The sequence below is a fragment of the Musa acuminata genome, chromosome BXJ1-6 (assembly GCF_036884655.1).
Source record: "Musa acuminata AAA Group cultivar baxijiao chromosome BXJ1-6, Cavendish_Baxijiao_AAA, whole genome shotgun sequence".
Classification (NCBI taxonomy): Eukaryota; Viridiplantae; Streptophyta; class Magnoliopsida; order Zingiberales; family Musaceae; genus Musa; species Musa acuminata.
The window spans coordinates 8,594,025-8,608,085 of record NC_088332.1 but is presented as its reverse complement, the minus strand read 5'-3'; the positions used below and the strand labels follow the sequence as shown (position 1 = coordinate 8,608,085).

At 36.4% G+C, this 14,061-nt stretch overlaps 1 protein-coding gene across 2 annotated transcripts; it reads left to right on the top strand.

The window, feature by feature from the left end:
- Positions 1-11,254: 11,254 nt before the first annotated feature.
- LOC103987379 (E3 ubiquitin-protein ligase RHA2A-like) lies at positions 11,255-12,247 on the top strand. Of its 2 annotated transcripts, none has more exons than XM_009405669.3 (2): positions 11,255-11,811; positions 12,070-12,247. In XM_009405669.3, the coding sequence occupies exon 1, from the start codon at positions 11,294-11,296 to the stop codon at positions 11,774-11,776; it is 483 nt and encodes a 160-aa protein (XP_009403944.2). In that variant the 5' UTR covers positions 11,255-11,293; the 3' UTR covers positions 11,777-11,811; positions 12,070-12,247. The 2 variants fall into 2 exon arrangements, with proteins under 2 accessions (XP_009403944.2, XP_009403945.2); XM_009405670.3 differs by having other exon boundaries at positions 11,969-12,247.
- The last annotated feature ends 1,814 nt before the right edge of the window (positions 12,248-14,061 follow it).

Sequence of the window (14,061 nt, the reverse complement as noted above, 5' to 3'; positions counted from 1 at the left end):
AGCAATCTTACCTAGTAATAAAGATCTTATCGATACACATCTAATATAGTTAAGACATTGCTTTAAAAATAAATATAAAATCAAAACATACCAACAGTCATACGAAAGTAAGAATCTCCTAAATATAAATCTCCATAATTAACTTTATAAGACTTAAATGAGAAATCATGATATAATCTCAAGACAAATATCAAATCAATGTCAAATCATGTGATATTCATTACCACTAACCATAAAAGTTGATAATATATTTTCTAATAACAAATATAAAGATCTTATATTTAGAGTAGTATATCTAATAACAAATGTTATATTTTCTAATAACAAATATAATAACAAATGTTATTTAGAGATCATATCTTGGTCCCAATAAAAGATAGAGTAGTATCCTTGAGAATATATTTCTTTCAAGAATAATGAACTAACTAACTGTCATATCTAAGATCTAATAATCCCAAAATAAACTATCTTATTAGGTAGAAAAATAATATTAACAACTATCATCATCATACCATTGATTTAATCCCAATTACTAATTAGACTCAAAATTCATTAATAGTTTTGAAAATTCTAACATCAAATAAGAACTTTTTTAAATCATTAAATCAAAAGATTTATTGTTGGAAGGTACCAAAGCCACTATATCCTATTTTTGACCTAAACTATAGATGAACTCATTTGGAAGGTACCAATCTAATGTTGAGACGAAGTCACGTTGAATCGGGTCCAGATCAAATTGATTTGAATTACCCGAGGCCAGTCCAAATCAGCCACCAATGAATAGCCTCAATTAGTAGGAATAGATCAAAAATCTCTTTGGACTGATCTGAATCGATTAAAGTAGTTCGATTAAATTCAATTGCATAGGGTTTGGCTGAGTCGCATGCGTTAGGTTGAGATGGAGGCTTCCGCTTGAGGCATAAGGTTGGAGTTGAGACAAGTTTAAGTTTATTCGATCATGGCGGGTTCGACTTCGACTAAAGTTATATTTGGCGCACCCTAATCGACTGACCTGACTCCATGCGAATCTTGTCCATGTCAAACCAGAGACTAAATTAAGTCGGACTATATTTGACAATGGCCTATTAATCCCATTCATCCAAAATTTTTTGTTATCATGAGAGGCTAGAATTTTGTCATATATTTCATAATAAAATTATTTTGAAAATGATAAGCAATTATATTTAATCTAATACGACATAAACTTTAAAAAGTATTTGACAAGCTTCAAATTACTTAATTTAGTCTAAAATAATCAATCAATATAAGGTATCAAATTCATGAAATTGTTTTATTATGATTTACACAATTAAAAATTTTAGGTGCTTCAATACCATTGCAAATTTTATCATTTACATTTTAATTTTTTTTAGAAAATCTATCACTAAAAATATCTAAAATTCATAAAGAATACATAGTAATATGATAACATTGAAACTTCTTAAATTTACATCATGCATCTCAATATTTTTGAAGATCAACCATTAAATAATATCTCAAATTCATAACAAATCGAAGGTAATTTAAAAACATTCCGAATTCTATGTTTTGTATCATGAATCTCAATTTTTTTTTTAAATCTACCATTAAATAACATACAAAGTTCATAAAGAATTTAACATAATTTTACAACATTTTAAATCTTAAAATTTACATCATGTATCTCCTTTTTCAATAATATAACATTAAATAATATCTAAAACTCCTAAAAAATTCATGGTAATTTAATAACATTATAAATTATAAATTTTACATAATTTTTTAGAAAAATATAGTATCGAATAATATCCAAAATACTTTCTACCTAAATCAGAGAAATAATGGAGGAAGTCCCTCTCTGACCATTGTTGTTCTTCCTCGATCCTTATTATCTTTGTGCTCCTCTCGACATCAATAAAATGAATAGGGGACTCCGTCATGCTTATATACAAAATGATTCAATTAAAGTAGAAAGCCTAATTTTTGTTTTCCTATTAATAATTAATTAAATAATTATATTATTCCGTAATTAACCATTCAATAAAGGAAATAGTCTTAGTGGTTGGAAAAATAAAACATTATTTTTGGATGAACCCATTAGGAAATAAATTAAACTCATATGATAATGTACAAATTAAGGAATTTTTAATTTTCCTCCCCATCATAATGAATTTGGTCCACATGATTTGTTTAATAGAAAAAGATTTGGATTATACTCTAACAAGTTAGATTGTGGTTCTTCGAAATACGATGGCGACTCAAATCCAACTCGGCTTTACTCTGTCGATTGGGATCTTGGGAAGACGAAGGATTTGATAGATAAACCTGTAAAAATTATATCGAGGGCATGCTTATAAATTTAATTCAAATGGTTTGTGAAACTAAGATAGCATTTATTTGCCAAATCATGTGAAATTTTATAGTATGCAAAGGTGACCACTATATCAAGATATAGATTAGTGTCTGGAATTATTATGTAAATTATCCACCTATCATCGAGCCAGAAAATTATATCTCAAATCATCGGATGTAATGATTCATGTTGATGTTGTGGGGGTGCTAGCTCTTGCTCGAGTTGAATAGACAAATCTACCAGCAATATCACTGTCCACATTGGCAATTGGTCATCATCTCTATGGGATGATGATTTGATCATTGAGTCGGTTGGATGAATTATACAAATGGGCATGATGTGTCATTGAATAGCTTGTGTTAGAACCGTATATCAATAGATCCTCATCATGTTTTGTCATGTACAGTATCAGAACATGATGGCTAGTTTGGTAGGTTCTTTAACCACCTCATCCGCTGTGTATTTGGATGTGTTGACTTCAAGTTATTTGCAATCAATGTCTTACAACTTTGACTGTGTTGTTTTTTAACAGTGCTTTATAGTTAGATTTTATCGCGTTGTGGTGAAAGAATGCTTCATGTGATCCAAGATGATCCAGCCAAAGTTAAAGCTGAACCCCAATTTGGCTCAATTAGAGTTCAAGTCCAACACCAAATCGATCCTAATCCAAACTAACTCAGCTAAATGTAGCTCAAGTCTCACTAGAGTCATTCTCGTCAACTACTCATCTATTTGATCTCACAATGTATTCAATTATCGTACTATCCAAGGTGAAATCGATAATTCTTATTTAGTACTCAATTCTAAAAAACTTGTGCTTGACGAGTCAAGTCTTCTTCGAGGATCAGTTATGCTTAATCTAAAACTTTCAAACCTATAAATTTGGTATCAAAAAGTGGAGTACTTATGTAGAACATCCTTAGTATCTCAAGTCTAAAGATTAGATATACAACTATGACATCGAAATCATTGTCTGACAATAAAATATCATTAACCATCTAGCATTTTGTGAGCGGATTAATAAGTGAACTCATTCTTTAATGAGCACCCATACTGTATCTTTAGTATCCCAATATGAATAGCTATGAGACTAGTCGTCTCGGATTAGTATACAACATACTAATATATTCGGTTATCTCAATATCCCTTTCGAGTAACATGTGATTATTTAGGGTCTCATTATCGTGATCTCATCACGATCCGATTCCCATTGTATAGATACATGAATATCATAATATATGTACAGGTAATATAAAATATAAAATATAATAATAATAATAATAATAATAATAATAATAATAATAATAATAATAATAATAATAATAATACACAAAAAAGATTGTGCGACGTATTACGTGTTATCACTCATGTGATTGTGACATATATGACTAACTCCTTGAGAGAATGTTAGAATTAATCTTTATGATAAATTAGAAACTTGAGGTGCTTCGACTAAGATGATTTATGTGATTTATCAAATTCGGGATTACTCTATGAAGTAATCATTTACATTATTCTTCGTAGATTCAAAAATTTTGATATGATTAATAAATGATCATTAGTCTTCACCACCGGCCTTCATATCTTTTTGCACACAAGTATCAAAAGTTGGTTTATACAACAAAACAAAAGCTCATATAATGAAACATAAATTAATCATCAATCACATCCATGACATAAAACTCTAATATATGTTTTACCTCCATGACTAACTAGTATAATAGTCGTTGTTGTTTCTTGTTTCAACTAAAACTTGGAGTGATCCAGCAGCAGTATGTAAAACAATCTTTTGATTCGATCACTCTTCTCATGGTGTGATTTTCTTTCTTGAAAACATGTGGTCTTCCGTGGATCCACTTAATTACATATATGCAGTTAGGACAACATCTTGTCTCGAGAGTGGAGACTAAGAGACAGTAATTACTATACTTGTCATTAATCATGAATAATGCTCGATCATCCAAACTCATCTTCTTCATCCAACTCTTATTCTTCATATCAAATTGAAATAGATGAACTTCATGATCTAACCATAAGCAGTTAACTAAAAACATATCCCCACAACATTCAGCTAAATAGATATATTTATTGAAAATGTCTGTGTCTGTCGGCGGTGGCACATCCAAATCTCCGACCCGAAATGGACAAACTTGGAAGCACACTAAATGCATTTTATCATTTAAAGCATAGAATTGCTCTTGGAATCTGAGGATTTTCGTATAAGAGGAGGCATATATATCATTCTCTTTGGTCCATGATTTATCTCCCAGCCTCCAAAAATAGAGATGAGAGAACTCATGTAAATAAAAGATGATGGTGCAATCATGATTTGTTGGAGGTGATGACATGTAAATGAACTTTACAAATCGTCCGTGCTCATGTGCTGGGAGGTCTACCTGTACTTTAGAGAAGGGATTATACAGAAAGATCCTGTCAAGCTCCAGAACTAGCCATCCATGTGAGCTACCATGAATCTTGTATTTTTCGGGTTTATAATCAAGTTTGATTTTGAACGACATGTCCTTGTTTATCATATTGTGTACATTCCAATAATCGTTGCCTTTTGCGTTGCCTAATATCCATGGGATTTTGCTCATGGTTGGGTCATATCGTGGAGCTATGGCCCACCACTCCTTGCATATAGTTCTCAAGCGAATAATATCCTTGGGGTTCAAATGCTTTAACACTGACCGGATGATATCGATGGGAATATACTTGATGACATGCTTGGCCATATTCTCCTCCTTCTCCGTTAGTTCTTTGTTGTTTACCATCATATGTCTATTGCAAAATAATTACATCACAACATCATATATTAAGAAAATAAAAAATAAATATAATCTAGTGTAGTCGAGAGGAAGATAGAAAAGAAACCATATCTTTGATAGACATATATGAGTTTTACGAGAAAGCGAAATATATGATATTATTTTATTATCAAGTCATGTGAAAATTAAGCAAAACTGAGACGAAGATGTAAAGGAGAGAGAGGATATAAGGAGTGGGGTATATTACATAGCTTATGCCTGAGTTCATGTCGATTGCTTGGTTTACATGGAGTATCTCTCATGTTTTATTTAAATTGGAATGAAGGTATCTTATAATAAAAAAAATATAGATCACTTGTTTTTTTGCATGGAGTACCCCTCATGCTTTGTTTAAATTGAGACGAAGTTATTTTATAATAAAAAATATTTAAAATTTGGGTTATATAAGGATTAGAGCTTTAGTCTCATACACTGTTAATTTGGTCCAATTTAAGGTTAGTGATAATATGAGTTTGTCTAGGATTTTAGAATAACTTATCATTTACATTTCAATTTTTTTAGAAAATCCATCACTAAAAATATCCAAAATTCATAAAGAATACATAGTAATACGATAACATTGAAAATTCTTAAATTTACATCATGCATCTCAATATTTTTGAAGATCTACCATTAAATAATATTTCAAATTCATAACAAACGGAAGGTGATTTAAAAACATTCTGAATTCTAAGTTTTGTATTATGAATCTCAATTTTTTGTAAATCTACCATTAAATAACATACAAGGCTCATAAAGAATTTAACATAATTTTACAACATTTTAAATCTTAAAATGTACATCATGTATCTCTTTTTTCAATAATAAAATATTAAATAATATCTAAAACTCTGAAAATTTCGTGGTAATTTAATAACATTATAAATTCTAAATTTTACATCAATTTTTTTTTTTAAATCTAGTATTGAATAATATCCTAAATATTTTAAACCTAAATAAAAATTAAAGAAATAATGAAGGACATACCTTTCCGACATTGTTGTTCTTCCTCGATCCTTCTTATCTTTGTGCTCCTCTCAACATCAATAGAATGAATAGGGGACTCCACCATTAATATACAAAATGATTCAATTAAAGTAGAAATCCTAATTTTTATTTTCCTATTAATATTTAATTAAATAATTATATTATTCCATAATTACCCATTCAATAAAGGAAATAGTCTTAGTGGTTGGCAAAATAAAATTTCATTTTTGGATGAACCTATTAGGAAATAAATTACACTCATATGATAATGTGCAAATTATGGAATTTTTAATTTTCCTCCCCACCTTAATGAATTTGGTCCACATGATTTATTTAATACAAAAAGATTTGGTTTATAATCTAATAAATTAGATTGTGGTTCTTTGATACATCGTGACAATTCAAATCCAATCTAGATTCACGTTGTAAGTTGAGGTGTTGGGTAGATGAAGGATTTGATGGATGATCATATAAAATTTAATTCAAATGGTTAAGGAAACTAAGAGAGCATCTATTTGTCAAATCATGTGAACTTTTATAATATGCAAAGGTGATCATTAGATCAAGATATAGATTAGTGTCGGGAATTGTTATGTAGAGTAATGGTTCATGTTAATGTTGGGGGTTGCTAGCTCTTGCTCTAGTTGAATAGACAACCCTTCCAGCAATATCACTGTCCACATTGATAATTGGTCAGCATCTCTATGGGATGATAATTTAATCGTTGAGCCGAGTGGACGAAGTATACAAATGGGCATGATGTGTCATTAAGTAGCTTATTTGTTAGAACCCTATATCAATGGACCCTCATCTTGTTTTGGCATGCATAGTATCAGAATATGATGGATGGTTTGGTAGGTTCTTTGACTACCTCATCCACTATGTATTTGGATGCGTTGACTTCAAGTTATTTGTAATCAATATCTTACAACTTTGACTGTGTTTTGTTTTAATAGTGCTTTATAGCTAGATTTTATCGCATTATAGTCAAAGGATACTTCATGTGATCCAAGATGATCTAGCCTAAGTTAGAGCTGAACTCTAATTTGGCTCAATTAGAGTTCAAATCCAACACTAAATCGATCCTAATCCAACTCAAGCCTGAATCCAGCTCAAGGACCAGATTGAACGTCGCTCAAGTCTCACTACAGTTCAGCTTATATCGAGTTTCAATCAAAATCTAGTTTAGCTTAGTCAAAGTTCAATTCAAATCCAATGCAAGCTCAGTCTCAAACTCCTAATCAAGTTGCAACCAAACTAACTCAACTCAAGCGTAGAAACCTCACTATGCCCTTGCCTCTTTCGTCGGTGTCTTCAACTGCTCTTCTATTTGATCTCACAATGTATTCAATTATGGCACTATCCTAAGGTGAGATCGTTCCGATGATTCTTAATTAGGACTCAATTTCGACAAATATGAGCTTGAAGAGTTAAGTCTTCTTATTTGGCTTTTACTAAGATTTCTATCAAACTTCGTCTCATAATATATTCAACAAATGCTCAACTTCCATGCAAGTTCTCGGTGACAAGTAATTGCTACTTAGACATGACCTTGTCGAGTTGAGAGATTTTGCTTTTACTATACATGTCTTCGACTAGAAAGAAGTCATAAGAGTATTGAGCACTTCTTTTTGTTGCGAGAATTCCATCGTTAGATAATGTCCACCTTTCAAAAAAAACATTTGTCGAACTTTAGAATGTTTCTTCTAGATTCATATCCTATTGGGGTGCTTTTTTTCTTCAAGTCCTTCTTAACTTTTGATTTAGATTTCTAGATAATCATGTCAATATTCCAAACCTTTTTGCATGGACTTTGCCACTACTCGCTTCTATAAAATTTCATTAACTTTAGGTTTGGCCTTCTATAATATTCCACCAACTTGATCACTCTTCCTTCGGTGCTTCAGTGTCATTCAGACTACCCATTAGGTTTGGCCTCTTCTATATAGCAAAACTCCTTACAAAAGCCACCCTCCACTTGAGAACTTTGCTATTTTGTGCATGAGTTCTCATATTTTTCTCTTGAATGATCATCTATGGTTGTTGTTTCTCTTGTATAACAGTGCTAATATTACCATATTAACCCACCATGGTAATTTGATGTTTGCTTGACCCACTCATATATCACTTTTTTACGTTTTTAGTTGGGATTTCCTAAGATATGTAGCAACTTGGTGATTTTTGTTTGCAAGAGTCGATGTACACCTTAACCTATTACAATCCACAAAGGACATGCACATAGAAGAAAATATTAGAGGGATAAACATATGGGTAATATATTATCATCGTATAAAAAAAGATAAGATAACTGAGATCACAAGCAACACAAAACAAAACATAATTGACTATTGAAAACAAGTTGAATGGTTGCATAAAGAGGTGTGACAAGAGGTAGGTGTAAGCCTAATTCTTACCTACCACTTTAGTTGAATAAAAAGTGACATGCTAAAGACTTTGTTCTTGATAGAATAGAGAATGAAGAGAAAAGGTAAAAAAATATATTTCAATTAGTGTGATATGATGTCTATTTATACATGTTGAAAGAGAGGATTTTTCTCAACCGAGCAACGAAATTTTCTCGTGTAGTTGGAAAAATCTCATCTGCTATGCAGTTGGGGAAATCTCTCTGTTATCATGCCCCCGCAAGATTGAGCTTCTGTCAAGGATATTGATTTTGGACCAATGCAACAAAAATAGTTTACAGGTGAGAGGCTTCGTGAGAGAGTCTGTTAGTTGATCAACCGTATGTACATGAGAGACACGAAGTTGATGTCTAACAACTTGATCTCGCGCGAAATGAAAATTGATGGCAATGTGTTTCATGGGTGAGTAGACACTGGATTGACACATAAGTAGGTAGCTCCAACATTATCATAATATATTGCAGGAGTAAGGGTAGAGCTGACGTTAAGTTCCTTGAGGAGATTCGTAACCCAATTGAGTTCAGCATCAGTGATAGCAACGACACAATATTCAGCTTCAGTTATAGATCGTGCGATTATCTTTTGCTTCTTAGAACTTTAACTGATTAGATTAGACCCAAGAAAGATAATATACCATGACATAGATATTCTATCATCAAAGTTTTCTATCCAATAAGCATCATCAGCAAAGGCTGTTGCTTCTTCAGCTGGTCCCGTTACTTTTGGAGGTCCTATGAGTGGCTGCTGTGTGGAGTCTTCTAACGCCAAAGATGCTGTGACACAAATTGGCAGGTCCTCTGGGTAATACAGAAAATGGAGGCTTGGAAGAGCTCGAGGTCATTGCTTTTCATCTTCCTTTTCATTTGTTTGTATTTCATGATATTTTTGTTGTACCAGATGTTAATTTTATTTTGTTAATCTTCCTGGATTATGGAGGGTTTATTGTTGTGTGCAGACATCCATATCTGCCTTGGGGCTTGCAAATATTGCCAAAAGTATAAGGTTATCAAGTTTACGCAATATACAGTGCTTACTCACTAGATTGGTCAAGTTTATCTATCAAATGATCAGACTAACCTTAAACTACCGTCAATTAAATTGATTCTGAAATCATATATAGAATTTGCCATCTGCATTTGCTATCTTAATACCTTTGCTGGTTATATAATTGAACTAGAACTGATTCTGTGTAATTTATTGATCCAAAGTCTCAGGAGTTGTCTGCACTATTGTGGAGAGGGGCTCCTGCTTCGACATCCACTACTCAGAGAAAGCCCCTGAGGTAATTAACTTGATGATTTGCCAAAGTTGTTCTGCTAATCTGATGTAAGCTACTGGAGAAAGACTGTGATTGTACTACTCAAGGTAAGAGAATTACAAATGCAACAACATGTTGTGGCTTGATAATGAGAATGAGGGCACTGGAAGAAGAAATTCCGATGCCGGCAATCTTTACTCGAGCACTCACGCCGTGTGATAAAGATGGGCACCGGCAACTGATGCATTCAGATCTTTGTGCAATTTGCAAGACCTAACGTGACATCCCTTCGCTGGTCTAGCGTTGTCATGGGGCCTAAAACATGTGCCTTTTTGTTCTCCGGTGCAAGGTGAAACCTCATATCCGGTAGGCAAGTAGTGCACCTCAACGGAAACGTCGCCAAAGCATGTAGTTTTGTCTGCCAAAGATGCTTGTTTAGGGTTTCTAAAGGTCGATGCGCTGTCGTCATCCATGCTGATGAACACTCCATGTGGTAAAAGAAGTAAGCTTACCATGACACTCCTAGTCTCGAGATCAAAAAAGAAAGACGAGGGACACATCCTTTATGTTAGAGGAAGAGAGAGAGAGAGAGAGAGAGAGAGAGAGAGAGAGAGGGCGGAGGGGAAGTTGTCAAATGGAGATGCAAGTTGGCAAGTAGGGAGATGTGAACGAGGAGGCATAAAAGTAGCTTTAAGCCGTGTTGGTAGATTCGGACGATCTCACGAGCACTTTCCATGTTCTCAGTAATCAACCCTTTCGAGGACAAATCATGCTTTTTAGGTCCGAAGATCTCGGCGTATCGTAATAACCTATTGTCCACTTGTGCTGACAACACGATCGACTTCACAAAACATGTGGATGTCATATGCCGCGGTAATTATTCTTTGATGGAGATGCGTCACTCCATTCCTCCCTCTCGTCGATCGATTAGATCATTATTCCATGGCGTTGACATGACTATTTACCAGTCACCATGGAGGATGACAACAGAATAGTACAATTCGTTGACAGGAAGCTAATTAGAGTGTGTTGTCACATACTGTTCCTTCTTTGTGACGGAAACATTTGACTCGAGATTTACCAGTTTGGACAAAGAAAAAAGTCCCACCGAATTATTGCTCTGACGGACTTCGACTTCACCAAATAAAACAACATTATGTGGGCATTTATTAATGAAATTTATGTTATTGACTAAAAAAAGCTAAGAATGTGTTATCGCTGCATAAGCATTTACCATTAATCCACCATACATAAAATCATAACTTATTTATCTATTTTCTTATATTTAATAATATATATCGAGTTTAAAAAATAAAATAAAATAAAATATTAGATAGGGAACGATTTACCCAACCAATGATGGGACCCATCACATGAACGCCTCTTGCATATCCGACCCCACAATGGCCCTATAAATCTTCTTCCTTCAGGCGTTCAAATTCCTTACTCTCTCTCTCTCTCTCTCTCTCTCTTAATTAAAGAGAAGATGGGTCTCTCCAACCATCTTCACGACGTCTCCGGCGATTCCCTCCCGCTTCTCCTCCTCGCCGCTGGGGCAGCATCCATCGCCTACCTCCGATCCTTACTCCTCCGCCTCCTCCCCCTCTCGTCCTCCCCCGTCGACGCCGAGCACGACATCGAGCCGTCCATCGGATCCGGCCTCGCCGGCCTCGTCGTCCTCGCCGATCACCTCGCCTCCAACCGGCCGTTCCCCTTCCTCTCCTGCCCGTCGGAGGTTGGGGACCGGCGACCGGAGTGCGCGGTGTGCCTGTGCAGCCTGGCGGACGGCGACCGCGTCCGGCGGCTCCCCTGCCGCCACGTGTTCCACGGCGAGTGCCTCGACGGCTGGCTCCGCCAGCTGAATCTCTCCTGCCCTCTGTGCCGCTCCCAGCTGGCCGCACCCGAGCTGCGCGCCGTCGTCGAGCGCCGGATCGGGGCGGAGCTCGTCTCTTGGCTGTCCCACTACTGATCCGACGGTGGAGATCGATCCGCGCGACGACGACGGTATCGATGATGTTTTCTGGTTCCGGTTTACTTTCCAATATCTTATCATATAAAGGAAAAGCTTTCTTTTCTTTTCTTTTTTTTAAGGCCTTGCCTTTTTATCTCCCTCTTTTTTTTTTTTCACTTTTACTGTACCTTTAATTTTTTTTTTATGCAGGCCTTATTTTTTGGGGTCTCTCTGACGGCGGAGATCTTTGATTTGGCATATGTTGTCACCGTTTTAACTGGTTTTATCTTCTTTTTTTTTTTTGGCCTAAGCTGCACAGCACCTCAAATGACATCTGTTCATGAAGATGACATCGATCGATAGCATAACAAGGAGAAAAAGGGTTGGTGACGAACAAATGTATTCGTAGATCAAGCGATAGAATAATGACATTTTATTAGTAATTGAAATGAATAATAATGGTGAAATGGCAATGGCAATTTGCATAAACACGACAGGGAATAACCAGCATTTTGAGCTCCAAGCCAATTACTAATTAGATTTGAAGATGACAAGATAAAGGGTGCAATTTTCTCACATTATCTACCGCGGTTTGATCTTGCGATTAGCAAGGCTCCGAGTCAATTAATATGGATTAGAGTCATGCAATTTATACTTTCGATACGCTCACGGATGAGGTTACATCGAAAGCGCTATTCTACTGTATGCATGTCACGTTTAGATGATTTCGGTCACATTGAAAGCGCTATACTACTGTATGCATATCTCGTCGAGATGATATCATGCTAGATTGCAATCGTGATTCGTTCATTCGTGTATCCTACCAAACGGCTGGGGTCACTGTCGTCTCGCCCAACGTGTTCGCATGATATTGAGCATTCATCGTCAATCGAAGATATGTGCTTGGAATTGGAGGTCAACTTCTTCGGTTCCAAGGAAGACGACTCGACGTACGATCCAACTCATCGCCCTTCGCCCGAGGCCGCAAGTGACAGCGGCGGTCGACATCAACGACGATGCGTTACTTCTCATTGCATCTTTCGCATCCAGCGGTCGCAAGTCACTTCGACGAACAGTCGTATGTTTACCGGATCGAACGTAATAGGTGTGCCGGATTCAGGGTACGGATGTGAAAAAAAAGCCAGCCCATGGGCTGGGTCGGGTTTGGATGGACCGGGTTGGATTCGAGATCATGAAGGTCTACGCAAACCCCACAACCCGGGCGGAAGCTGAAGGGCAGGATTTTTCGGGGCCCTGCGGATGGCACGCGTACAAAAGAATCCAGTAACGCTTCGTCAGCAGAATGCGGTGACAAATCGGGCGGGCCCCACCCGCATCGGGCGATCGAGGGAGCGACGTGTCTCGCGTGGCCACGTTGTGATCGAGGGCCCCACGCGTACGCATCAACACCGCCTCTGGTGGGATTTCTTTCTTTTTATTTCTTTCTTTTGATTAATATTTGTCGAGTTACCACTCCATTTTTATCGTTGCAACTTCGCCCACGTGTCAGTCGAAACGTGGAATCCCATTCCTGACCAATGACTAAAGTAAAACCGACGGTTTAGTCTGTATAAAAGTCAAATTGTGTTCCGGTGTCCGGTGCACTCTGTTGAGCACAATAAAAATCTATCGTGGGTTTGTTTGTCGCGACTTCGTCAGGCGTTCCCTTGCCATACGTATCTCGGTGATCGTTCCAGGGAAGATGACATGACATGCATCTTTGTTGTATTAGATGCATTTGTCGCTCGGAAGCTCTCGTTCATTCCAAACTATAGTGCTTATTTTACAGCTGTCAGCCCCATTCATTTCATTTTATTGCAACAAAAATGATTTCTCGTGAATAAGTTGCTGTATTTGTAGTAGATTTTCTTATCATAGTTGCCTTCCCCATCATTCGCATCTTCGTATTAGTTGCACTTGTCATGTTTCAATCAGAATGCAACAGTCTCTGATTCTCTCATCGGTGTCGTCCGTCGATCCATCCTCATCAACCATATCATCCGTCTGTCTCCTCGACCGTTGCATTTGAGGGGGGACGTGGAATCCAACGCAAGCGCAACAACGCATCCCGCACTACGTCGTCTTTTGTCCGGTCATAGAACCCAAAGCGAGCCCAACAACGCACTCGTCACTATGGTTGGGTACAGGTTAGACTCCGTCGTCCACCACTATATTTTTTGCTCTCTCTCTCTCTCTCTCTCTCTCTCCTCGCTGACCGAGAAAAAGGTCGAACCATCCCGATCCGGTGGGGCCACAAAAAACCAAGTACCCAACCGCTTCGGTCAGCACAGCCGACACGAGCG